At 45.7% G+C, this 27,982-nt stretch overlaps 1 protein-coding gene across 3 annotated transcripts in view; it reads right to left on the bottom strand.

Annotated features, from left to right (window-relative positions):
- Window positions 1-27,982, bottom strand: part of CFAP46 (cilia and flagella associated protein 46) — a 2,698,259-nt gene that overhangs the window by 1,544,286 nt on the left and 1,125,991 nt on the right. For all 3 annotated transcript variants that reach the window (XM_069611407.1, XM_069611408.1, XM_069611409.1), the window contains exons 26-28: window positions 27,083-27,232; window positions 1,605-1,692; window positions 1,379-1,526 (exon numbers count right to left, since the gene is read on the bottom strand). In XM_069611407.1, the coding sequence (XP_069467508.1) occupies window positions 1,379-1,526; window positions 1,605-1,692; window positions 27,083-27,232 (386 nt within the window). The remainder of the gene's footprint in view (window positions 1-1,378; window positions 1,527-1,604; window positions 1,693-27,082; window positions 27,233-27,982) is intronic.

Here is a 27,982-nt window from a genome sequence, read left to right as displayed (position 1 = left end):
CTATGCAGCAAGCCAGATGCATATACGGCCTCTACACTTTATTTTGTATGCACATTCCTAGTTAGATTGTGATTTACATTCAACGAAGTAGCATAAGACAAAATTCTGAATTTGTATTATGTCTTCAAGGGGAAGCAGTGTTTAAGTCTAGCAGTGCATAACATCCATTTCAGCCCTTTCCTCACCTCCCTCAAATTTGCTGGGTTTCACTGCTCATGTTCTAAATAGAGATATGCTATTGATGAAGTTATTACTTCTATCAATTGCATTGAGATGTGTGCCTGAATTAACAAAATAGTTAATTTGTAAGATGCTTGTGGTGGGTTAGTTATGTAGATTCCCTATGGTCAAACTCTGTGACAAAATATAAAACAAGGATTTACATAATCGGTTGTTGAAGAGACCAGTGCTAATGGCACATCATGTATGCTGTTGGCCTAAGTAGCATCTGCGATATGCAATGGTAATAACAGAGAGATATGGTTATATGTAGTTGCAAGTAGGTAGGAATAGCAACATATTGATCAAAGGAATGGAGGCTAAAGCAGAATTCTGGTCTCTACAGAGTTCAACTGGTTTACTGGTATGTACCCACTATCAGTTCTCAATCCTAGCTTGTTGGTAACATAAGGTGGGCAGATGTCAGACTTTTTTGTCATTCTTCAATAGTGACTAAACAAATTAACTACCTCCCTGGCTCTATTCTGCCAATACTTATGTTTCCCCTACATTGTACTTCAGAGGTAATTGCACGGTACCACCCTTCATTAATTTATCTCATGCTTAATACCAGAGACCAGTCTCTAAGCACAGGACCGGGATTTGACCATGCGTTTGCTATGTGTTGTCTTGCATCTAACACAAAGGTGTTTCCCCTGAGCTATCCTTCGGCCCTTAGCCCTATCCTCCTTTTTGGTTGTTTTGTCCTTCGGTTTCTCTTCTCTCTGCCTATGTTCCTTGTTTCTAACAGCTGCTCCAAGCAGTTACAAATACGCCTAAAGGCCCCAATCAAACAGTATGGCAGGCCTCTACAGCTTTAGCACTACACCAATCAAACCAGTTCTTCCCTGCCTTTGATACCGGGTGAACCCTCCGTCCATACCCTAAGACACCTACATTCTCTCAGTTCCGGCGTTGCTAGTACCAGCAGGCTCTAACAACCAAACTGGAAGGCTGTGAAAAGTAACTGAGCGAGTATGGCATGTTGCACCCAGCTCATGCAGGCACACCCATGTAATCGTGTGTGCGTGTATTTATGCGACATCATCTACTCCATGAAAAAGAACACACACATTCCAACAGATACAAAACATTTTGATTAACTATAGCCACTATATGATATAATGGAAATGATTATCAAATAAATATGTCAACTTACAGTTTATGTTTATTTCGGGGCAGAATTTGAATAGCTTCATCCAACACTTTTAACCCAGTTTCCCATTCGCCTTTATCACCATTTATGTGGAACAGCAGTCCATATAATGCCACTCTCACTGCAAGATCTTCGTCAGCAGTGGCAGCATCTAAAAAATGTTTTATTGTTGTTTTATTATTTCTTTTTACATCATATTTTAATTCAAAGTTGAATGAATTTTACAAACCTGATGAGGAATTACTGTCTGCTTCTCCAGTAATTTGCAAATCCATTGTGGGCCACAGGTGCAAATGTGTCGCGTCTTTCTGTGTGACCTGCACAATTATTTAAAAAAAGCATTAGCACCGGTCATCTGGAAATTGCCTCTAGCCTTATAGCACCCAAAAAGGCACCAGCTGCTAAATCTTATGTTACTCTTGCTTTTCTGATTTGTAAACAAAACATCAACACAGCAATGTGTGTAAACTAACATTTGATGAAGGTTCCATCTCATCCTGAGGAACCGCTAAAAGGAAAGGTTATCTGCATTAGATGGATTGGTGATAAAGCATCTGCAGAAGAACCAAAATCAATGTTTCCGAAGCTGTGTAACCTTTTCATCTAATGGAGTTTCCTGAGCAGATTATTTAACTTGGAAACATTTCCGCAGCAATAACATCAGATTTGGGATGATAGGGACTCTGTTCAGAAGATCTTTGGCTTAGCACATCTTCAGGGCTTCAGCTTCAGTTTAGAATCATATTCCAGATGATGCAAGTGCATGGCGATGGTGCAATTTATGGTTGCACAGCTTACCATAATTGGCGAATTTCTTTGGGGTTTCGATTTTACCTTATAACCATAATGTCCTTTTAAATAAAGTTGGTTCACTGAATTTCATTGGTTTTCGTTAGTGCAACATAACCATAACATCTCTTTAAAAAGGTTTTTCTCATTACAAACCCTACACTTAAAAATCTCCACTGCCACACAACAGCTGTTAACTTCACAGACAGAATAGTAGTCCGTGGACGTACCTGGGACAGGCGGCATCACTGTTACCCAAAATCGCAGGAGGGCACAATATTGTTTTTGTTTCATGACAAAAAATATAAATACAGCAACAATGCAAATAATCAATCTAACTATGTTTACATCTCTTGTAACTTTGGAAAATTAAATACTGTTTTCAAAATGATAAAACATTATAATAGATTGTACCAAATGTTGAAGAAAACTGTATACCCTGTATAAACAATTCACTTCAACACCTGCGAGGCACAGAAGCACATTTGTTGCAGTAACAGAGATTATTACAAAACATTAGTAAGTAAAGAGTATCTTTTCATTTAATTTACAAACATGCAGTATATAATAGTGATACATCTGTTAAAATGATATATAACTAAACATAAACATTGTATATTTCAAAAGAATTTTCAAGCACTCTGGATTGGTTAGAAATATACTTCCCCAAAGAACGGTTCTGTTACTATTATATAAACCATTACAATCGTGTCATTACATACAATTTCTTCTTCACAATCTAGAAAAAGAAGATCAACCCCAACTAAATCATGAGGAAGATAAATTGACAAGATTCTGAAGCTAGATTGGACAATATAGAAAAACAAATTAACCAATTATGTATTCATTCAAATAAAAAATCAAGTGATCAGTAATATTAATTTTCATTGCCCTACCTGTACCTGTAACCCTTTCCCCCCCCCAACAATCACCACAATCATTACAAGAGGCCATGTCAGATCAATAGTTGGATGACATTTCTATTACTAATTCACCCAATCATGAACAGCTCTCAAGTTGGAACTTTGCCCTACCACAACTGCTACTAGCATTCTTTGTTGGCCTCTGAACATTTTACAACTTTTAAAGGCCTTTTTCAGACTCTGAAGTCTGCAGACAGGAGGAAAGACCAGACACGGTTCCTCCAAGGAGACCCAGCCCTTTCTTTTAGTAATTCTCCATCTGGCAGAGTTAAGGAGAGGAGTCACTTGTTGGGAGCTGCTGAACTATTGAGAATGGCATCTGTCATGGCCATCCCTCCTCCTCAAGGACCACCACCACCACCTGGAGGACCTGAGCGTGGGAACAGGGCCCCTGCAACGGATAAGCTGCAGGTGGAAGAGGAAGATTAAGACACAGCAGAGCAGGTACTTACTACATCAGGTGGCCAGAGAGAGTCTTGGGTGTAGAGGTTTTCCACAACTGTTGGGGGAGTGCCGAAGGCTTAGTGTGGGATAAATTAACCCACTCAGCTCTGCTTTACTACATCACTTTGCTGCAGTGGTGCAAGAAACAGCAAAATAGCCATGCTGACTCCTGTGCGCGCCAGGATGTCTACCTGCATTTTTGCAACAACCAGAAAGTGCCTGCACCACCCTGCGACACACATTTCAGGTGGGGTGGAACAGAGTACTCACTGCGGGAATGTGCCTGTGTGCTCTGCAACATTTAACATGTAGTGAAATGAAAGAGGCAGCATTACTTTGCTGAAAACCCGAAATGCCTCTTTAAAATGACACCTCTTTCAACTTTTAAAAGTGCTGCTTTTAGCGCTAAATTCATCCAGTCCTTATGAACCACTGTGATTAAAAAGGCCTTGCAATGCCCAGGATCATCCATTGTGTCTATGAGGAACCGGGCCTCATTTGAATGGCAGCTCCTGTCAAAAGTCACCTTTAAAAATCAACCAGGGGCCTTGTTTTCATTTTTCTTTGCAAAAGTATCTAAATCAGCTGTTCAGAGAAAGACTCTAAATAGATGCCTGTTTGAATGTATCCATGCTGCAAAACAACTCCAGCACTCAAGAAAAGAACTATATCTGCATAAAGTGTGTATTTGCTGGGGATGAAAACCAAATTTAAAGAAATAGTAAAATGTGCTGCTTCTGACTGAAGAGAGAAAATCACCCATGTAAAAGTAAATTGTTGTGTGAAGGCCTGCTTACTTAGCAAGGTAAAAGGATTTGTTGCTGGTAAAAATACACCTATAAACTGTTTTGATTCCACAGGTTTAAGTCAAAATGTAAAACTCAGGCTAAGTTGGAAAACTAAAAAAAAAAAACTTGCTCTGCCAGTTGCTAGCCTTGAGAAAGGGTGACACATCATAAACATCTGGCACACGAAAGCGCTAATTGCCAGCTTGAAAGACTTTGAATGCACCAGGATAAAGAAACTTCACAAGCTCATCAGACATTTGTCTTTGCTCTAGGCTGGGACAATAGCAGGCTGAGACTCTCACCTGTCAAGTGTCACTGGACTTCCTTTTGGTTTTAAAGGCTATTTTGTAACTGAACTTTAAAGGTGTTTAACTTTGCATCAAGAATTAGGAACAATATGAAAAGTTTGTAGTTCTAAATTTATTTTATGTTCTTTATTTGAAAACCTGGTAGAACTCATTACCGCATAAGGAACAGAAGTTATAGAAAATGACAGATTACGGGGAAAGTATTGATGTTACGAACATAACATTTTGTACATACATCCCTGGGGTAAATGTGCATCTGTGTACAAAATTGGGGAATTTTAGGCCAAATCCTTCATGTTTAGAACTACCAAAATGTGTCAGAAAGGCGAAACCAGGCCCCACAGACTTGGGTTTGGATTGAAATATGACGCACAAAATATGTAACCTGTGTATCTGATTTTCTCAGAGGTTGCAACTGCATAAATATGTGTTTGTGGCAAAATTAGATTTTGGTTCCAATAGCTAGGGGAGGTTTCTAGACATTGTAAAAATCACCACATAAACATGACATCCTCTTTCTGTGATCCAATCAGCTGTGAGCTAGGAGGAGACTTCTACCTTGACCAACCCTGTTATTAGAGGTGGGAGTAGTAAGCCTGTCCCTGCCATATACTGTAGTGATGTCATCTGGCATGATAAATAAGATCCCCGGACAGCACCAACACACACTGATTCCTGACTTTCTTCCTGAGTTCTGATTTCTTCATCCTGTTTGATCCTGATTCCAGATTGTCATTACAAAGCCAAGGCCTATGCATTGCTGACCCCATTTTCAGCTAGGCCTCAAATTCTAAAAAATCCCCAAAACCCAAGGGAAGCATCCTGGTCTAGCCTGGCTTGCTGCTACTAGATGCATGCCTGCTGCAAACTTAGTATCCAGTAACCAGAAGTACCAGCCCAGTGCAGTCCGGAGACCAGAACAGCCCAGCTGATCCTGTCCCGCCAGATTTACCCAGTTGTCCTGTGTTAGACCAGAGCCGTGTGGTAACCAGAACCCTTGACGGTCCAAAATCCTAAATTAAAGTGGACTGTAAGTATTAATAGGAATCATAGAAACCCATAGCATACCTTGCCTTGCCTTGTCCTATCCCAACCTCTAAACCATCCTATCCTTACCTTAATAACTTGTAACATTGTCAGAATCCTTATTTTAATCCTGTGCGTGATTTATCTGGCTAAGCGCCATTTCTTTAGTCATTTTTATCTTGTGTAAATCCTAAACTATCAATCCTATTTCGAGTGATCTGACTGGTTCCGCTAGGGCGGGTGCTGGGGATCTGGGGTTGAAGTCATGAATCAACACTAGAGCTTACTGTGTCCCTCTTTGGTGTTTTAGCGAGAATGCTCTAGTATAGAGTAAAAATTAAGAGTAAAACTGTTCTTGTCCCAATTGAATTTCTTTTCTGTTTTCACTATATGATTTTCTAAAAATGTCTCACATTCTACATTGCATATCTCCCTCAGTTTAATAGCTAGAGACCTCATTTCAATTCTTGATTTTACCTAAAACCTATAGCTACACCCCAACCCAACCCAACCCAACCCAACAAATCACCCATTTTTATTAAAAACCGTTTGGTTAATTTCAGGCGGGAATCAGCATTTCTGCAAAGTTTTACACATGTTATTTTTATTCTAAATTATTTTCAACCATTCAAATTGTTTATTGTTGCTCAAACTATTGCTTATGAATGCTAGTATCTTTCCAATTTTGCTCCCATAGAAATGTATACTGATTTAGGGATTTTTGCACACTTTCAGTGTCTTATTCAGCCATTTTCAAGTGTCAGTTTATCATTGTGAGGTTTCAAATCCGTTTTTCTCTCTTGTTTGAGGAGGGAAGGTTAGATTCGAATTTTGTTTATTGTTCCTCGTTCCCAATTACCTGCTGCTTCCTTATATCTCTCTAGAATTGATTATTTGTGGGATGAGGAGTATTGCAGGGGGAAATTCTAACTTGAGTGCTATCTTTCCAAAAATGTTCCTATTTCTCTGGTGTTTTTTATTTTGTGTTGCTAAAGAGTGAATTTTGGTGCATTACATACCTTCTTATTTGTTATTGTCACCACATTGGTTATTGCTGCCCCATATATTAAAAAGTATATGTTTGATTAGAATTTTAAATAAATAAATGTTACCTTTATCAACCAGCCTGATTCCTGGTCCATCTTGACCCGGGGTATTTGAAAAGGGGTGTGATATGAGTGGTGTATCTCTCAAATATTGAACCTTCATATATAAAAAAATAAGCATTTCGGTCGTGCGCTGCATGGTAGGCTGAGACCAGGGTGTATCGCCTGATTGAAATCCTTAACATTAGGCTGCCAATGTGTGCTGCACTGAGTGCAGAGCCACACTCAGTCATGGCCAGAAGAGGCAGTGCTCCTTCAGCACAACCTCCATGCGCCATCACATCCGGACCTTACACCTGATTGCCCTTAGAAAGGCAGTTCCTTACATAGGGCAGAGAGGTAACTCTAGTACTGCAGCCTCATCTTCCACTCCTGTAACCAATCATTCCACCTCAATGGGGCAGAGTATTCCTCCTGCTGCCTCACAGGCCATGCAGGAGGCAGTTGATCCATACCCTTCACTGACTACCGTGTTGTGTGTACCGCAACAGACTCATTTGTAGGGGTGAGCAATTCAGCAGCGCCTTTGAGGCTGCTGTCAGGGCACACAAAAAGAATTGCTGCCTACCTTAGCTTTTGTACGCAGTGCTCAACATCTTTCCTTGTCCACCTGTCCCTCCCTTACAGTGGTTGGTGCCCCTCTCCCTTCTTCCCTCCATCTCTCTCCAAAAAACCAAGAAATAGGTTTGATGGAGAGCCACCTTTAAAAGTCTAAAAATAGAATATAAAAAAATGTGCATTGTTATAGACTCCATCTACTTTCCATTGATGCATAAAGGAGATGGATGACATAAGAATCTCAAGTATTTTCATTGCCATTAAAATCTATGCTGGTGCAAATAATAGAGTATTTGTATAGGTATACCTAAGGAAAAAAGATAACAGAAATAGTTTTCTGTTCCACCCCTCTTCTATGCCATACAAACAATTAAACAAAGTCTAAAATTATTTTAAGGCATTTAAACTGTACTCTAGGCTTTTACACCTTCAAATCACATTACAGCACCAAAGACCATGACATCCCAAGCTTTTTCTTCACCCTTGAACTCCGGAGAAGAAGAATATCTGAGGATTAGACTATCAAAAACAGGGGTTTAAACTTCACTTTACTCTTGCTTTTCGTACTATAATGTTAAATCTTAAAAGAGGCTTTTTGTTCTTGGAACACTCTTCAGGAGTGTCCTTACCTGCCAATCGGTAACATTCAGTAATGGTGAGGATAATCCACCTGGACAAGGTCTGTGTGGTAACAACCTGGTTCAATCAGTGTCCAGCATATCCCACAAAGAGTTGATCGTCCACTCTGACCATGGACATCCTAGAAAAATAAAAGCTCAGAGCTCTTCTAGGGTCCAACCTATGGAGTCACACCTCTTCCTTACCACGGGGCTTGTGCTCGAGATTCCGTCCAGGCAAGAAGTACCCTGAGCAGCTTCGGCCATGGGGACATTTGTGAGGGGTCACGTCCCACAGGATCTTGATCCCGGCCCCTCGCTCAGATCAGATAAGTACTGCAGATCCTCAGAGGGAGATTGGGAACACAGGGGAACACGTGCAGAGGGACCAGCCCCGCCCAGACAAGGCCCCTGCTCCCACCAAAGCTAAGTGCTGCGCGCAGGCTGCTACATGCTTAGGTCCTCCTGCATGATTCGCGACCCTGGCTGAACCGCATGTCAGACACCCGGACCACTGCATTGCATGTAAATTAGCCACGTGCGGCTCCCGAACTACTGCTGCATGAACCAAGACATGTGAAGCTTTTAAAACAAAGCCATGTGTGGCTAGACGCAGAAAAGCTGCATGGTCTGAGCCACGTGCGGCCCCCACAAATAAGTTGCATGTAGCCACGTGCGGCCCTTAAACCCAAGAAACACTGCATGTTTAAGCTATATGTGGCCCTCACATTGCATGACACACCCAGGTTATTACTGACCCATAGTTCTTTCCTAATATGTGTGAGCCACACACTGCCATAAACGTGCAAACTAATGTGAGCTCTCTTTGCAGCATTTAAACTGCTCTTGCTTTCTGGACCTGAGAGCATGCAGGCAATGAGACAACAAAGGACACTCCAGCAGCCAGCAAGCACAAACAGAGCTATGTGCCTTTGACTGGTGCAAACCAGAATCAATGTAGATTTAAGCACTGTGGGGAATGTATACATGTAAAAGTGTGAGTGTGTTTAAGCATCATATCATGTACAGGTTCTACACTCACCCTATGTCCCCCCTAACCATCCACAACCTCTTCTTAACCGTCTTCCTGGTTACCCTCAGTTCCCGTACCTATCCAACCAGCGTTCCCTAACCTTCCTTCCCTGCTGGGGTTGCGGAGGCCTGTGTAAGCCCAGACTTGCAGGCGCCAAAATCACGGTTGGGGTGGTTGGTTCATGCCACTTCTGCCCCTTGGAGCTGTGGACTGTGTCAGAAGCACAAGCCCACATGAATTCAGGCACCCGAGTGGCATGACCCCGACTCAGCCATGGAGGACCTTACAAAAGCCTTGTAGGAGTTGCAAGCTTTGTTCGCGGCCACCAGGCAGGACTATGCTACCCTAGCCACCCAGATACACAGCCAAGCTCTGCAAACTGCTCCATTACCCGGCGGCCCTCCTTCCACTCCGGTCCGAGTGCAGGTGCAGTTAAAACATGACACAGTAGTCCCCTTAGCTCCACCTGAATGGTACACGGGGGATCCACAGACATACCAAACGTTTCTCACCCAATGGCATCTACATTTCCTCACAAAACCCGTGGAATTCCGGTCCTTTCAGGCTAGAACGGCCTTTATAATTTCCTATTTGAGTGGCGATGCAGCGGCATGGGCAAATCTCCTGGTGCAAAGGGATGATGGGATTTTGTACGACTGGAAAGGGTTTCTCGAGAAGTTTGGGAAAATATTTAACATACAGAATGCAGCAATGTGCAAAGACAGGGAATTATTAACATTATGGCAAGGCAGCAAGGAGTTGATAACCTACGTTACCCTGTTTAAGTTGGTGGCCGAGGCCGACTGGCCCAGATAAAAGAGAACGTACCTCTTTTACCAGGGCTTGCGTGATGACCTGAAAGAACTGATCGCGCAGGTATTCTCTCAACCTCGCGACTGTCCCGCCATGATCGACCTAGCTTTATGCTTGGATCACTGGCAAGCAGAACGGTGGGGTGACAGTAAAAGGCCAGAATCGTGACCAATCGCTAGATTAGACCAATCTCAGCCACCAGGAGTTCCTGAGAAACAGGGTGGGGATGAACCCATGCAAATGGGGTCGACTTGTGGTCTGCTCACTAAGGATGAGAAGGAGTGGCGACGGAAAGAAGGACTATGTATGTATTGGGGTACCACAGGTCATTTCGTTCTGGAATGCCCCTCCAAACCTAAGACCCAGGGAAATGCTACTGCGGTTGTAGGGGTCATACAGTTGAGCCAGGAAGTTACAGGAGCCCCGACCATAGGCTACGTTAATTACGCATAGCACATCACGTTGTCCAAGCAATTGAGTTTTCAGGGTCAGAAGGTATAGGTCGCTATGCTCTTAGATTCTGGAGCCACTGGCAATTTCATTGACATTGCAAATGAAGTGAAGTTCGGAGTGTCTTTGTGTTCCAAAGGGAAATCAGAAGCCATGTGGGCAGTGGACAGCACTACGTTGAGTTCCGGTCACGTAACTCATTGCACCCAGGTCTTGACGTTGCATTATGGGAAGGACTATTTCGAAGAGATCCGCTTTGAAATTATTGCAGCCCCACAGTTCGGCGTAATTCTAGGGCTTCCTTGGCTTCATAAACATGACCCTCAGGTTAAATGGTCAAAGTGAAACATTAGCTTGACTTTACCATACTGCCTAAAGCATTGTGTTAACCCAGGTACCGGAGTCTTCAATATGCGGAATTGAGACACCCGTACCCTAGCCATCAGTCTCAGTGGAAACACTGGACCAAAGTAGATTGCCACAGAAGTACATGGATTTCCGAGCCGTAATCAGTAAGAAGGAAGCAGAAACGCTACCGCCATCGGTCGTTTAATTGTCACATTGACCTGCAGCTGGGAGCAGTGCTGTCTTGCAGCCGCATATATGCCCTGACAGAGAAGGAAACAGAACACTTGCGTGAGTAAATGGACACCAATCTGCGCAGCGTGTTCATCAGGCATTCCAATTCCCCGGTTTCATTACATCTCTTCTTTGTGCCTAAGAAGACTGGAGATCTACGTACATGTATTGACTACCGCTGGGTTAACCATAGAACCATTAAAAACTGCTACCCGCTTCCCTTGATACCAGTTCTGTTGGATCAGGTGCGTGATGCGTCTGTATACACCAAGTTAGATCTTAGAGGTGCTTACCAACTGGAGCGGGTGCGTTCTGGGGACAAGTGGAAAATGGCTTTTTGGACAAAGTTTGGCCTTTATGAGTATCAGGTCATGCCGTTTAGCCTCTGCAACGTGCCCTCTGACATCCAGCACTTTCTGGGCGAAGTTCTCTGCAAATACCTAGATGTGTTCACCGTAGTGTAAATCGACAATATCTTGATCTATTCCCAAAACATGCAAGACCATGTATAACATGTGAGAGCAATGCTCCAACGGCTAAGGGAACACAACTTATTTGCCAAATTAGAAAAATTGGAGTTTCATCGCACTAGGGTTGAGTTCCTGGAGAACATTTTGACCCTTCCCGGGTGCAGATAGAACAGAAGGTACAGGCTATACTGGACTGGCCGACCCCTACCTCAGTGAAGGACGTGCAATCCTTCCTAGGATTCACCAATTTTTATCTACGTTTTATAAAAAACTTCTCCGGCCTGGTGACACCAATCACTGCCTTGCTCAGAAAGGGGCGTATGTTCCTCTGAGACAGCTTGGCTGAGCAAGGATTCCAACAACTCAAAGTGGCTTTTACCTCAGCGCCAGGCCTCAGACACCCAACCATTTCGGGTTGAAACTGATGAGTCCAGCAATGCACTGGGCGCGCTTATTTCCCAGTGAGAAACTCAGACCGGCTTGCTACCACCAGTAGCCTACCATTCCTGCGGAGGCCAACTACACCATAGCAGACGGAGAGCTCCTAGCCGTCAAGCCTGCATTTGAAGAATGGAGGCACTACCTCCTGGGGGCTCGCCATACTGTAACGGTCATGACTGACCATCGTAATCTACAATTAATCAAAACGGCTAAGACTCTCAGCCCTCGGCAACTTCGTTGGGCGTTATTCTTCGCAGAATTTTATTTTCTTATCACGTACCGACCTAGTACAGACAACAGAAAGGCAGACATTTTGTCTCGATATCCAGCGCCGGAAGAGAAAGTGACGCACAGCCTATCCATTTCAGTGCCTCAGATTGTGGGGGTTGTACGGTTTTCGCGAGAATTCTCATAAATGTGCTAATTCTCTTCGCCTTAGAGACCCCCAGCAACTTTGCTGGATTTTTGAGGACTTGATTTCTTTTACCTGGAAAGAGTGTGAGCCTATTTTCCTACTCTCATGTGTTTTGATGTGTGTTTTACATTTGTGTTCTTTGATTATGGAGTTTTACCTAACTCCACATGCATCATCATTTCATATGTGTTACACAGCACCCTCAGTGCAGTGACACAGGGATGGCTTTTTAGACTTCCCAAAGGTTTAAATACCTTCTCTGGGATGAACTACTGTTTCCCAGAGAATGTAAAGTGAAATTGACTTTACTAGTCTTTTCCAAATTCCTAGACCCAGCACACACCATCCTACAATGGAGTGCTGGAGGGGTTACATAGTATCCCCTCTGTCTAAACACTCATGTAGCAGTCAAATGCTACCCTTTCCTATTGAAAAGGCTGGTGGCAGTGGTTTTACAACGACTACCATGATTTTTCCCGACCGCGAACACCAGTAGCTATAAATCGCAGGAGCCATGTTTTTCAAGATGGGGCCTTAAGCCCCTTTGTTTAAACAGGTCCTGGCCTTCTTTTTTACAATTTATTTTTGGAAAGGTCCTTCTAGTGTTTGTCTCTGCGCACCAAATCAGGTTTGGTCCATTTGTTTGTGTGCCTTTAGCGGGCTTCAGGACTGAAGTCGGCCCTTGGCGTCTGAGTGCCTGAGGAGGGCAGGAAGTGAGGGAGGTGCCCGAAACTCCCTGTGCTTAGTCTACTAGGAGACTCAAATGCACTCTGGCGTGATTGGCTGGCTGATTGTCTGGCAAGGACAGCCACCCTGCTGGGTGAGTGACAGCTAGGCTGGAATGAAAGGGAGAGAACTGTTTAAAAGGAAAGTCTCATGGACTGGAAGGCAGAGTCGACCACTGGAACGAAAGAACCGAAGACGAAACAGGACGGCTGCTGCAACTACTGGACCGTTGGTTTGCCCGGTGAAGCCATGCTGCTGGTCCGAATTGCCAAACTCCATTCGACAGAGAAGCTCCTTCAAGGACGGCTTCTTCCTTTGAGTCGGTGGGACCAATCAACTGGCAAGTTCAAGTGGCACAGCAAGTAGAGTGCTCCCTTTGACATCTGTGCAGAGCTTGCTAACGCAGGTTTGAATCCCGGCAGGGCCAAACTCAGCCTTTCATCCTTCCGAGGTCGATAAATGAGCACTACACACCGTGGGTAATAATAAGCAGTGCTCAGATACCTGAGGGTTCGTAGCGCTATATAAATGCAAACTTATTATTATTATTATAAGACACCTGGATACTATTCTCACTCAAGGCTGATTATGTTTAACCAGGGAGAGGGACACCAATTTGTGTTCTTGAAACTACAGCTACTGGAACTGAAGGGACTCCATTTTGTTTGCTTTCTTCAAAGATCCCGTGCAGTGCCGGAGTCTCCCCTCTTGTCGCCACGACTAAGGCTTAGGAACAGCGAGATCTGCAGGAAATGCCAGGAACCATGACTTCAGCAACATTTGTTTTCTTCATACAAAGGTACTGTGCCAACCCGATTGAGAGAACGCCACTCTTGCGGTGAAAGTTTGTTTAACTTTCCCAACTGGCAGGCCTAATCTGCTTGTGACCCCACAAATGACTCCTTTTCGTCTAAACTACTTCTGAGAACTTTTGCAAAGACTTTACCGTTTGATACCAGAACTGCTCTTTCCTATCCAAAACAATAGCCCATTGACTTTGGCCTGGCCTATTGACTTGAATTGACCTATTCTGGTGAAGTGAAACTATTTGCACTGCCAAGAAAGTGCATCTAATCTATTCTACTTTTGTCCTTTTTGCTCACTGCTAAGTAATTGAACTGCCATTTGGCTCCTTTTTCAGGGGAGCTCAAACTGTTTCATATTGAAGTGTATTGGTATATAATCTTAAATTTTCTTCTTCTATTGAAATGTTTTATAAATGATAGTGTAATAAATTAATAAGTGTTTTACCAAGAAACCTTGAGTATAAGTGTCTACTTGAACCACTGTTTGAAAGTCCTCTGTGTCACTAATTGTACTGCTCACATTCACTCTTGAGATAAGCCTGGCTGCACAGCTCGCTACCAACAAACTTTGTGGTACAGACTTATACCAAAGGTTGGTCTTGTTAACACATGTAGTCCTAATTGTGTGTAGTGGTCCCAGAGGATACTGCATGCAATTCTGCCTCACATACGTAGACCCAATGTTTTTCAAGATGTGCAAAAAGCAATGTCAACCCAGGAATTGCAGGGCTGGTGTGCTAGAGACCCACAATATATGCTGGTGGACGGGCTCCCGTACCACGCTGAAGCCCTGTACGTGCCCACAGACAAACTGATAAAAGAAATCATGTGTTGGTGCCACGGTTCTTCGTTGGCTGGACATCCCGGGATCGCCAAAACCCAGAAGTTGGTGGCTTGACATTTCTAGTGGCCTACCTTGCATCGGGACATCTGGCTCCATGTATATTATTGCGAAATCTGTAGCAGGCACAAGGACAGTCACCAGAAACCCGCAGGGCTACTCCAACCTTTGCCCATGCCACCAGCTCTTTGGCACACTGTCACGATGGATCTTATTAAGGATTTGCCCACCATTCAAAAGTACACCTCCATACCAGTTATAGTGGATTCACTTACCAAAACGAGTTATTTTGTCCATGCATGGGGGTCCCCATGGCAGAGGAAGTTTCCAAGCTCTTTCTGCAGAATGTGGTATGGTTACAGGGCCTACCGACCCGTAACATCACTGATAGGGGTCCACAATTTACATCCCGATTCTGGTGCTCATTCTGTAGGTTAGTAGGCATGGAAATCAGTCTGACCTCAGGATAACACCCAGAGATGGACGGACAGACAGACACAGGGTAAATCAGGGGCTGCAGCAGTCAGTTGAGGCTTTCACTGCCACTTTCTCACCCTTCTTCCCCCTTTTGCTGACTCACACCCTGACACAGCCCTTACTATGCTCCACTCTGCTATATCAGATACTCTTGATGTTCTTGCCCATGTCATGAGGATCCGCTTGAAGCACAAAGCCAAGTGCAACTCCTGGTACGACTCAGACCTCATCACCCTTAAATGCAAGTGCAGGGTGGCTGAGAGGAAATGGCGTGCTTCCTGTACATCCTCCGACAAACTGGTCTGGCGCATGCCCCAAAGGCAATACCGGCTCTCTGTCTGCACAAAGAATAGAGCTCTCATCCAAGCCTGCGTCTCTGCGGCATCCAACGACTCGGCTGAATTCTTTAAAATCTACAAGGAGCTTGCCAATCCTGCTGCAGTCTCTACCTCTCCTGTGCCCTCCCAGGCCGTCTGCACAGCCCTTGATTCTCATTTCATCTCTAAAACTCAGGACATTCTGTGCTCTCTCTCTTCCTCTCCTCCTCCTCCCTCTACTCTCCACTCTTCCTCTGACCCCTCTGTGGCCACCCCTCTTCCCTCATTTTCTTTTTTTTTTAAACTTTATTTATTAATTGTTGGTGGTACACGTCGCCTCCTCAACATAACATTCCATACAATTCAACAATTTGGTTATCAAATATCGAAACACAGTACCAACACATAGAGTCTACACAATCGGTACATTTCCAGGTCCAGCCGGGCTACTCCCAGCCGACCCCTATTCGCACAGGTATATTCTGAACAGAGCCCAGATGTCTTTAGGTTTGCATGACCTCGGTAGTGACATTACATACTGTTCCTCACATTCATTGACATAAGACAGTTCTTTAAGAAAGTGATTTGCGCGTGGTGCGTGTGTACTCTTCCATTGTTGTAATATACATTTTTTAGCCACTATGCATGCTACATTAAATATTCGCCTGGTCACTTCCGAGGTCTTCCCAATTTCTCGGAATAGGTATTTTTGGGGCGTTAGGTCTGCTGGGATTTGTGTAATTTCTGCTAGAATGGATGCTACTTCACCCCAGAACCTGTGTATGGGTGGGTAGTTCCAAAACATATGAAATGAGTCGGCATGTTCGCTCCCACATTTCTGGCAGCTGGCAGAACCATCTCGTGTGAATTTAGCCATCTTCTCGGGTGTGTAGTGTAACTCATTTAATACCTTAAATTGGATCTGGCGTATGCCTGCATTAATGAACACCCTTTTGGTTAGATCACAGTATTTTTCCCACGCCTTGTCTGAAATGGTGGTTCCTAGATCAGCCTTCCATGAGATTTTAATCTTGTTTGTCGTAGGCATGCTTGCCTGCATGGCTGTGTAGAGCCCCAAGACACTAACCCATGCCTGGGTAGACAAAGCCGCGAGGCACGGGTGAGGGGGTGGTTTGTCAGGGAATAGAGGCCATCTGGCTTTAAAAGCTATCCGCATCCAATGATATTGTAGTATTTTCAGTTGATCCCTCCCCATTCCAACTTTAAATTCTTCTAATGTTATGAATTTGCCATTGGGGTAGATATCTTCAATTTTGAATTCCCCCTCTGGGTCCCAATTTGTTCGGACATCTGGGTCATACGATGGTGCTATGCCAGGGAAGTTCCAGAAGGGTGCTTCCGAGTAATAAGGAGTCTCCAATTCAAGCCTACGGAAGAGTCTAGACCATGCATGCACTGTTGTGCTAACCGGATTAAATGGGCAATCATCCTTATGTTTCTTTTTAAAGATTACGGAGCGTAGGTCGGTTGGGCGTGCTGCGTGCAGTTCATCATACCAGTATCTAATAAACTTGGCTTGTGTCACCAGGTAGTATAGCTCAAAGTCTGTGGCTGCTATGCCCCGTTTGTTGTATGGCTCCACCATTTTTCCCCACTTCATTCAGGCTGCACCCCCTCCCCATACAAACTCCACCGCCAAAGATCAGAGGGCTCGAAAAACTGTGCACCCGGCCACAACGGTATGTTAGTAAATAAGTATAGTAGTTTCAGTAGAATTACCATTTTCAGTATGGCTACTAGACCAACAAGTGAGATAGGGAGTTTTGTCCATAGGCGAAGTTTGGTGGATATACTACTCAACAGGTGTTCATGATTGTCAGCATAGAGGGAGGCTTTTTCACCAGACACAATAATTCCCAGATGTCTTATTTTGGTGGGGGACCATTGCAGACCATATGTGTTGGTCGGGCATCGCGTGGCGGGGGTCAGGGGAAATATCTCAGATTTGGACCTGTTAGTTTTATAGCCCGAGTATTCGGCGAACTCTTGTATGGTCTCGATCGCCGGGCCCAGATGTATATCTGGTTCTCGGATATATAGCAATGTATCATCTGCGTATAGGGATACTGATTGGGTTAGGCCAGCCATCGTGATGCCCCTCTGTCCCTGGTGTTCCCTGATTGCTGCCGCAACTGGTTCCATTGTGAGGACGAAGTATGGAGGAAAATGGGCATCCCTGTCGCGTACCCCTACCCAACCCAAACCAGTCGGACATCGTCAGCACCCTGGCTCCAGGGTCAGCGTACAACAGACTGACGCATCTCAGAAAGTATGGGCTTATTCCAAATTTCTCAAGCACTTTACACCAGTAAAACCATGATACTGAATCAAACGCTTTTTCAGCATCGAGTGATACAGCTACCGCTTGGGCTTCTGGTTTTATCTGGGCCATGATTCCAAACAGTCTCCTGAGATTAAGGGCCGTCGATCTGGTGGGGATAAAGCCACACTGATCTGGATGTACTAATGTGGGCATATGTGGTAGGAGTCTTGTGGCCAGGATCTTAGCAAAGATTTTGGCGTCACAGTTCATTAGGGACAAGGGTCGGTAGGAGGACATTTCGTTGGGTGGTCGTCTGGGTTTCAATAGTACTGTTATTATGGCAGGGTACCCAGTTCTACAGCTTACTCCCACACCGACAGTTGCACCGGGGTCAGTTCCTCGTTTAGCTCCTTATATAGCTCTGCTCCTAGTCCGTCCGAGCCCGGTGCTTTGCTGCTGGCTAATGATTTGATCGCCTCTGTGACCTCCTCAGTGGTCAGGGGTTGGTCTAGCGCGAGCCTATATTCCCTGGACAGCGTCGGGAGAGTGATATTGTCGAGGTACATTTTCACATCCTCGGCTGATTTCGAATCATGATTAGAGTAAAGGTCTGAGTAAAACCGGGTGAATTCCCTATTTATCCCCTCTTCACTAGTGACCACTGTGCCGTCCCCTGTTAGTATGCTGGAGATTGGCGTGTGCTGCCTTTCGGCTTTTAGTAAATTGGCTAAGGTGCGCCCTGCTCAGTTTCCCTCACCATATCTGCGCGCTCTATGAGGGGTTGACATATAAAGCAGTTCCCTGGTAGCTAGTTTATTGAATTCCAATAGGCTACAGTTGATGTCTGAGAGGGCTTTATTATCATGTGTATCTGTGTATCTGTGTATCGCGCTTCCAGGTTTCCCAGGCATTTTTCCACCTCCGCCAGCTCTACCCTAACTGACTTCAACATGCCAGTGGACTTAGAAATCAGTATTCCTCTCACCCATACCTTGAAGGCCTCCCAGAGGGTGTGATGTCTATCCATTGAACCCCTGTTGATTTCGAGGAAGTGCTCCACCTCTATATGTAGTGCATCAGCTACCGCTGGGTCCTTGAGAGTATCTGGTGGCATCCTCCATCTCCTAGTTGATGGTTTTATGTTTCCCAATGTCATTTCCATTGTAACAGGGGAGTGGTCTGATAGGGTGCAGGGGAGTATCTCACAGTTATCTATCTGATGCATGAGACTTGTGGAGGCCAACCAGTAATCTATTCTGGACTCAGTGTTGTGCACCGATGAGTAAAATGTGAATTGCCTCTTATATGGGTGCAGCGCTCTCCATGCGTCGACCATTGTCAACTGCGATAGAATTTGTTGTAACATCACTGCCACCTTGGTGGAAGCTCGATGTTTTGTATTGGAACGGTCCAGTGTGATATCCAGGATTGTGTTAAAATCCCCCCCACCCCCACAGGACCTGTTCGGACCCCGTATAACCTATTTCATGTACCACGTCTATGTAGAACACAGGGTCGTCTAAGTTCGAACCATAGGTATTTACCAACACCACCTCCCTCCCCACAACGCTACCCCATACTATGACATAGCGTCCATGAGTGTCCTCTTTGCTCTTACCAAATCGAAAGCCTACAGAGGGGTGTATAAGAGTAAGAACACCTCTTGCCTGTGTGGAGTAGTCTGAATAGCATCTATTTTGCCCCCAGTTCTTCAAAAAGTCTATGTTTACCTTTCGGAGTGCATGGGTTTCCTGCAGCATGATCACCTGCGGATGATGCCTAGTGACATAGGCTCCCACCTTGCTTGACTTAGATTGATTGCTCAATCATCGGACATTCCATGTAAGGAGTTTTAACTTCAGTCCCTTATCCCTCGCTCCGGTGTATGCCATGACTGTGTGCTAATATCGCGTTTCTTGTTCCGGTTATTGTTCAGAAGAATGTCATGTGCAGCGACGCAACCACCAATTTAAACTTGTAGAACCCTTCCAACTGGGTTCCCGAAGCACCTCCCCCCCACCTTGAATCCCATATAACTCAACATAGTGAAGTCTCAAATAACAAATTGACCCCCCACCCGCATCATCTCCCCCAACATGACGATGTTGCTCAATAACACTCGGAACCTTCCCGATGGGCATTCCCCCAAAAACTTTGGAACTTTCCTGAGGGTGCCTGCTGCAGCCATCCGGCCACCTTTCCGGGGGCTCACGGCTCGAAGCTATATTAAATCTGTGTCCAGGCCGCTCTCTGCAATTGTTCCTGACTTCCTGTGGCGGGGATTAGATGGCGTAGTCCCGTCACTCTGCTGCGTCAAGTGTCTCCGCTCCCGGCTGGATTCCGGTGTTTTGATCCTTTGCCCTGTCTCTGGGAGGCAAAGGGATGGAAGCCTCCACATATGTCATGGCTTCCGTGGGGTTTTCAAAAAAGTGGGCTCTACCACCATGTTGGATTCTGATCTTCGCAGGGAAGACCAGGGCATAGGATACATTGCGTATCCACAGTTGTCTTTTCACCGGTTCATAGGATCGACGTTGCGCCTGCACCCCAGCAGAGAAATCCGGGTATATATGGATTCTGTTATGTTAAAAGTGAAGCGTACCTTTCTCTCTGGAGAGTCTGAGGATGGCATCCCTATCTATATAGTTAAGGATACCTGCTATTATGGTGCGAGGCGGTGCCCCAGGTTTCGGCGGTGGTGCCAGAGTGCGGTGAGCCCTCTCCACGAGAAAATGTCCGAGAAAGATTCAGCCCCCAGGATGTTTTTCAAAAGGTGTTCCACTTGTCGTTCCATGTCGCCCTTACCAAAGGTTTCCGCAACTCCAACAATCCGGATGTTATTTCTATGAGATCTCGACTCTAAATCCTCGCATTTACTTTGAGTTTTACAAAGTTCTGTTTGGAGTTGGCTATGTCGCGGCCATGTTGCGAGATTGTGTCTTCGTTTGCGCCGATTCTATTCTCCGTTTCCGTAATATGTGAGCTCTCTTTCTCCACTCTGGCCTTCAGGGATCCAATCGTTGGCACTATGTCATCCAATTTGACATTGACTGCCATGAACCTGTTCTGGACTAATGTTGCCAGGCGCTCTAAGGGGTCTTCACCCTGCCTGTCTGGTGGTTGTTGTGTCCCATCTGGCACCCTGCATGGTTGGGAGCTGGCAAAGGAGTCCATTGGCCCGGTATTTTTCCCTCCTGTACCCTTCCTCTCGGTGCGGCCCATGTAGGTTAGAGTATGGCCTTAGAGTGGGCTGTGTTTTCCCACATGTTGTGCCGCTGATAGGAACCGAATAGTATGAGGCTCTGTATCTTCCTCACCCACTGCTTGGACCGGGTATCTGCACTTTTCCTCTTGTTCCTGCTATCATAACGGATATTGCCACCAGGCGGATCCCGCCCCCCCCGACTGATAAGGATGGGCAATGCACTATAGTTCTTAGTGGGGCGCCTCACTGGCCCACTCCGGGGGGTGGATGAGGCTTTGGTCCAGGCATGATGTTACTGAGCGCTCGTAGGGTATCAGTGGCTCCTCCGCACCACCGCAGGGGTTGTTGTGGACCAAGCGTCAGTGTTTTACCTCATGCCAGGGGGTGCAGCCCTCAGCGTTCCACTGTCCGTGCCTGCGTGGACCCGCAGCAGTAACTCAGGGCCCCCACGATGCTCCTTCACAACGTGACATCTATTGCGCTCGCTGGGCCTTATGATCATCTTGTGCGTTGCCGAGGGTCCCGCTCACACCACACCGTTAGGGGCTATCTCCATGTCTCACTCTGTGTCAGGAATCATCCCCCTGCCCCACTTACTTGTCTTGCGGGGCCGGAGTGCGCCCCAGTGGGGGAGCAGGGCCTGGCCTCCCGGGAGCTGACGCAGCCTCCCGTGTTACGTGCCAGCTAGAGCTATGCCCAGCTCAGCCGGCGGCCCGTACAGATGAGCGCACCAGCCCCTTCACAGCACGATCCAGCTCGGCTCCTTGTGTGCTCCACCAGCGGCGATTTGTCTGTGCACCAGCCTAAGGATGCCGGGTCACTCCACAATACAGCGTTCACTGCTATGCCCCTCCCCCACCGCAGCCGGGTCTTCCCCGTCCCGCCTCCGGCCTCCAGTAGATATCCTGCAGAGCCGCAGGGCGGCAACGCTGCTTTCACACAGCCGCCTTGCCTTCCGGGTGAGATAACCCGGCAGTCCAACCACGGATTCGCCCAATTTCTTCAGGGTATGCGCAGAAGACCCTCCGGCATGGGAATCTTCATTTCTACAATGTGTAGAGCGGCGTTGGAAGGATATTTTACAACAGGATTGTTCATTAGAGCCGGAGCTCTCCTTTCAGGCGGCCATACTTGATGCGCGCAACAGCGCCCCCCCTCCTCCCTCATTTTCTGCATTTCCCCTGTTCTCCCCAGAGAAGGTTGTTAGACAAGTCTGATCTATGAAAGTCTCATCAAAACAGGTTCTCCCCTGTTCCTCTAAAACCATCAAGAACCACATTGACACCCTGGTTCCTGCTTTGGCTGACTTCTGCAACCACTCCTTCGCCACTGGAGTCTTCCCTTCCCCCCTGAAGCACTCCCTTGTGCACCCTCTTCATAAGAAACCCTCAGCTGACCCCTCCTGCCCGGCTAACTACCGCCCTATCTCCATCACTCCTTTTCTGGGCAAACTCCTGGAAAAACTGGCCATCTCTCAGCTTAATCTTCACACTGAATAAGTTGGTTGCCTCCATGGCCATCAATCTGGCTTCGGAGCTTCCAGAAGCATGGAAACTGCTCTCCTGAACATCCGTGAAGACCTGCTCTCCAACCTTGATTCCAATACCCCCTGTGTCCTCATCTTATTTGATCTCTCTTGTGTCTTTGACACGGCCAACCATGCCATCCTGCTCAACCTGGGTATCACCGATGAGGCCCTGGCTTGGCTGACCTCTTTCCTCTCTGATCGACCCTCCCAGGTACAACTTGGGACCTTCCTCTCCTCTATCTCTACCTGTGGTTTTCCCCAAGGGTCTAACCGCTCTGCCTGGCTGTGCATCCAATACCTGGCACTTCTTGCCCAGTGCATTGCCGCTCTCTGCCCCAACTTTCACTACTATGCGGATGACAATCGGCTCATTTTCAGGCTCCCTTCCGCCACCTCTTCTCCTTCTCTCATCTCTGACTGTCTGTCTGCTATCCAGGAGTGGTGTGCCACCAATGAGCTCTGCCTTAATGCGAGTAAGGCTGAGATTCTCCTCATCGGCACACCTGCACCCTCCTTTGCTGTCGCTCTCTGGCCAGCCACTCCTGTCCCTCTTACTACTCCCACCTGTGAGGCTAAAAACCTCAGGGTCATCTTCGACTCCACACTTTCCTTCTCTCCTCACATCTCTGACGTCTCTAAGAAATGAAACTACCAGCTGCACCTCCTCAAAGGTATTCTGCCTTTCCTCTCCTTCCCCCACAGAAGCTCACTGTCTCCAGAGCTGTGGTTCTCTCTAGGCCCGACTACTGCAACAGCCTCTTTCTAAATCTGCCTGCTTCTACTCTCTGCAACTCATCCAGAACTGGACTGCAAGACTTGTCCTTGGCCTCAAGCCCAGGAATTGCATCTCTCCAGAACTGAAATCTCTGCACTGGGTCCCAGTGACTGTGAGGATTGGGTTCAAAACCCTCTGCATTGTCCACAAGGCCTTCTGGGGCCTAGGGCCTCAATACCCTCAACTCTCTATCCCTAAATATCATCCTTTTCGAGCTCATTGCACATCCAACTCCCTCATGGTCAGACACTTCTCCAAGTAACAAGTTGGTGGTAGATCTCCATCTTCTGCTGGGGCCTCCCTCTGGAACAGCCTCCCGGACTCCCTGAAACTTGAGGAGAACCATCTCTGGTTCCGGAAGCACCTCAAGACCTTACTCATTGCTTCTGCTTTCTCTCCTCCTCTCCCCTGCTGAACTCCTCACTGAAACTGTATTGGTCACCTGGCTACCCTCTCATCTCGGCATCACCTGCACTTGGGGGCTGTTTCTGTATCCCTACAGTCCCCTACCAGCTCTTGACACTTGATGTCTGCACTTACCCCTGCACTTGCCACAAGCTGGCCGCACTTTTTACCTATTGTTCTCATTCATTTTATTTGTACTGCTGAACCTATGTATTGCACTGTCCTTCCCCTCCCCACCTGCACCTTTCCCTTCCCCCCTCCCCTGCACTTGCACGATCTCAATGTAACCTGGCCTAGTAAGATTGTTGTCTTTGTCTTCCCTCTGTTTCCATCTCCCTTGTTCCGTCACACCTTGAAACACTTGTGTATAGGTGCGTTATAAATGCCATATCGTATCATTACTGCAATGCTATGCCTCTAACACAGAAACATCATGGGTTCATTGTGTCTGGTTAGGCGAGATTGCATACAACAACGCTGTACATAACTCCACAAAACACAATCCGTTTACGGTGTGTATGGGCTTCGTGCCTCTTCTTCGCCTTGGAGCTGTGCACTGTGTCAGGTCTGAACTTACCTTTCAGGCAGCACAAGCACAACCCTCTTAATATGAACTGGAAAATGACACTGCCATTATTGTTCTGTGGTGGATCTGAGTGAGAAAAGGGGTGGGAATTAATGTACTATATCAAACCGTTGAAGTATGGAACACCTCCTAGTCGGAGAAGACAGGGCCAGATTGGTCCTCCGGCCCTAGCCAACCAGTAGTGGGCGATCAAAGTGCCCCCAGGAAACCAAACATTGTGGGTTGTTCAGGTGAGCGAAGGAGATGGAGGTGGCAGACCAAGAGACCAGTAGGATGAATGATAGTGGAGGAGATTGTGGGGTTGATCTTTGGAGCAGGTGAAGCATTTGGTTGGTGAGTGAAAGTGGTACTGAGTTGTGAGTGTGTGTGAAAGAGTGGGAAGTTTGGTTTAGGAGAGGGAGTGTAGGGATTAACGTGAAGTGTTTGTGTGAATGAAAGGACAGTGTTTGGTTAGGTGGGTGGATTAGAGGTAGTGTGTAGGTGGGTGTAGTAGAGTGGCAGAAGAGTAGTAGTGGGTAGGAGGATGTATTAGAGTGGAGGAAGCACTAAGCATGTGGAGGAGGGAGTAGTATTGTAAAGAAAGTAGTAACATCAATGGGTGGAGGCGAGGAAGGAGAAACATCGGAGGGGCATAGGAGGAAAACATAGGGAGTGAAAGGAGTGAAGGCAGCTGGTGTTGGAGAAGGAGAGTAGTGAGAGGAGAACATCAGGAAGTGGAGTACTTGGGGTAATTGAAAGAAGAATGTCTGTAAAACAAGTTCAAAACCCCTTTCAGATTATGAGCAACTGAATAGTCTAGGGACAGTCTAGGTAGTCCTTGAGTGAGCTAACACAGAGAAGGTGTTCTGCCTTTAGGTCTTCACTTCTAGTATCATTAAGAACGTAAACAGTAGGGTGCAATCGGCGGGGAGTAGGGAAACCGAGTTAGGGACGATTGGTGTATTTTAGACGAGAGATAGGGATGGCCATAGGGTCCAGAAAAAAACCCAAATAAAAACCCATAAACCATCTCTGAGACTTGTTAAGTTCGGCAGGACAAAGCGTCAAAGGCGACCGCTGGTGCGGTGTGGCCTGACACTGATGACGTTCGAAGGTTCTTCCTCTAATCATTTCCAGGTTGCCAGTAAGTGTGTAGCTGGAAAGATGGAAAATTTGAACCAGCTACACTCCTTTGAGTGGTGTGGCAGTGGCGCATTAAGCCGCGAGAAGGTGGGGCTCGCTGGCCTTTCGGAACGTGCTGGCCAAACTCTGCCATCCAATCGACTCTCACATGTAATCGAGATGGGTCATTCTGGATCATTCTGATGTTCTTATGAGATGGTGGAAATTTGGTATATTTGTTTTATTTATTTTTTGGGGAGATTTATTTGAGATTGACGGCATTATGGGTGCTTGAACCAATCTTGCCTTGACCTGACTGTCCCTGCACTGACTACCTGTAGGAGTCTATTGGGAGTCTCCCGCATTTCGGTCATCTGAGGGGGTGGCATCAGGGTTAGTGTCAAGGTGACGCATGATTTGACAATGGACAGGCCTATGTGAGGCTTATGAGATGGGGGTTCATTTCTGTAACCAAAAGGGAGGTCTTGGCCTCAGCTGTGCTTGTTCTTTGTGAGGGTCTCATGGCAGGGTCACATCAAGCCTTATTCTTTATTGAGGATTTTGGTTACCTATACTGACCTGGCATACTTACCTCTTTATTTAATCGCAATCGCCTTAGGACTGGTAATGCGCCAGTATTTCTGGCAGTCACCCTGCTGGAGACGGAATTACCTCTGATTGACCCTCACTGTCTTTTATTTTGTCTGAGCTGGAAGGCGCTTTGAGTTAATGGTTGGAGTTAATGGTTAAGGCTTTAAAGAAATTACAATTATCCTGACCATGTGGATGAAGACAGACTAGGTAGTTTCATCGAGATCATGCTGATCTGTGTTTCATCACATTTCCCACAAGTTCTAGGAATAAATGTTATTTATTTAAAGTGCACCGGGAGCTGGAAACTAAAGCCTGTTGGAACAGATTGTGAAAATAAATACAACACTCAGAGCCCTTGCACAGCCTGTCAGCAATCGTTCATAGAGGAAGTTTTACAAATATAGTAAGCAGGAGTTCTCTGCAGGCATACCTTCCCAATAGGTGGAAATAGAATCTGAAGTGTACGCTGTGGGTTTGGAACTCGATTGACTAGCAAAGATTCGAAGAGGAAGATCAGCTGCAGTGCATGAGTTCTTAAAGACTATTCGATTCGGAAAAAAAGTCAAAGGATAGTTGTAAAGTAGCAGGGTTTCCCAACTTCAGTAAATAGCCAGAGTATGTCAATGTGTAAAAGTTCAATATTGAAGAAGTATATGCACGAGTCATAATGCATTATAATGCTTGAAAGCGAAGGAGAGGATAGGTGTCGGCCGAACTGATGGCTTGTGATATAAAACCCTTTACTGTTTCACAAACTACGAACAGATGTAGGGATTTGTGTCTCCTGCAAAAAAAGAGAATTACTCTATTCATTATAATATTTGTGATATGCGTTTTACATGTAGTTTACTCCTCCAGACAAGGTTTGGATACGATCTGAACAATATTGCAATATGTTTAAAATTGTTTTGTAAAGAAGAATGCACATGTTTTCCAGCAGTCATATATTAATAAGAGATGATTAAGCAATGGGACCATTTTTTCTCTAGGGCCCCCACTAACTTCGTTCCACCACATTTAGGTAGCAAATAATGTGATAGTCCACCTTATTTTACTTTTCAACTTGTAAAACCATATAGACCATATAGCGCCAATTTAGCGATCGTTGGTTGCTCATGCAGAATGTGGCCATATCGGATACATTTTTGTCTGCATAACAGTATGTACATTCAAAATATATGCTGTTTAGAGAAGACAGTATGGATAATGTTAAACTATGTGAAATCTTAAGAATGACAGCACCGGGAAACCCCTGCGTGTTCCAATTAATGTGTTGTGGCCCATAGGGTAAGAATGGCATACCTGCTGGGTTGCTTTCTGGTCAGCTTCACGCAAGACCTTCAGCCTTTCAGATGATGATTGCCTTGAAGCACGCCTACTCCCTGAAAATCGTGCGGGTTCAGAGAACAACCCTATGCAGGCATCGTGAGACAGTAATGGAGCTGAATCTTTCTACAAAACAAATAAAGAACGTGAGTGAGCAGTTTTGGAATGGAACAAATATGATAACAAAGGACATGAGCGCGTCACAATCAAAAGTTCACAAAGAGACCGAAAATGCAGTATACACCTCATACTGGCATCACTGGAGTAATTAGTACAGGAGAAAAAACAAAATAACTTATCTCTCTGTGACGTTCTTGCTCCCACAGATTCATAATCTTTGCTACACCTTCTAAAGCACCATCTGTCTTCAGAAACTGCAAGCCACTAATGGGCTCTGCATTAGCTCTGCACAGTGCTCGTGCACATCCCGCTCCTTATGTAACATTTGGTCCAGAATAAACCAGCTGTGCCCCCATAACCTCAGTTCTGCATTTTTCCATAGCACTCGGAAGTTCAGCGACCAGAGAACAGCAGGAAATGTATGAGCTATCAAACAAGGGGGGCAGGTTGGAAGGGCAACAAAGAATCTGTGGGAGGAATGAATATTGCATCAGAGGAACAAGGCCTCCCACATATTCCTCATTTTATGATATCTCCACTTCCAGCTTTAGCTGCTTCAGAAAGTGTTTCCAGCAGGGATAAGTAGAAGCTAAGTGCACGTCTTGGGTCAAGCCTTTGTAATCTCTCGTCTTGCTTCCCAGGATAAGGTGTGTAAGGAAGGCATGGTATCACCAGTAAGACAGACACAAGTGACCACAGTTCAAGAGTGTTTATTGAACTTAAATCTAAAGGGTGTTTATTGAACCTAAATCTACA

The sequence above is a fragment of the Ambystoma mexicanum genome, chromosome 8, assembly GCF_040938575.1.
Source record: "Ambystoma mexicanum isolate Mex_15411 chromosome 8, UKY_AmexF1_1, whole genome shotgun sequence".
In the NCBI taxonomy this organism is placed as follows: domain Eukaryota; kingdom Metazoa; phylum Chordata; class Amphibia; order Caudata; family Ambystomatidae; genus Ambystoma; species Ambystoma mexicanum.
The sequence above is the reverse complement of the archived record's forward strand: the minus strand, read 5'-3'. Positions and strand labels throughout refer to the sequence as shown.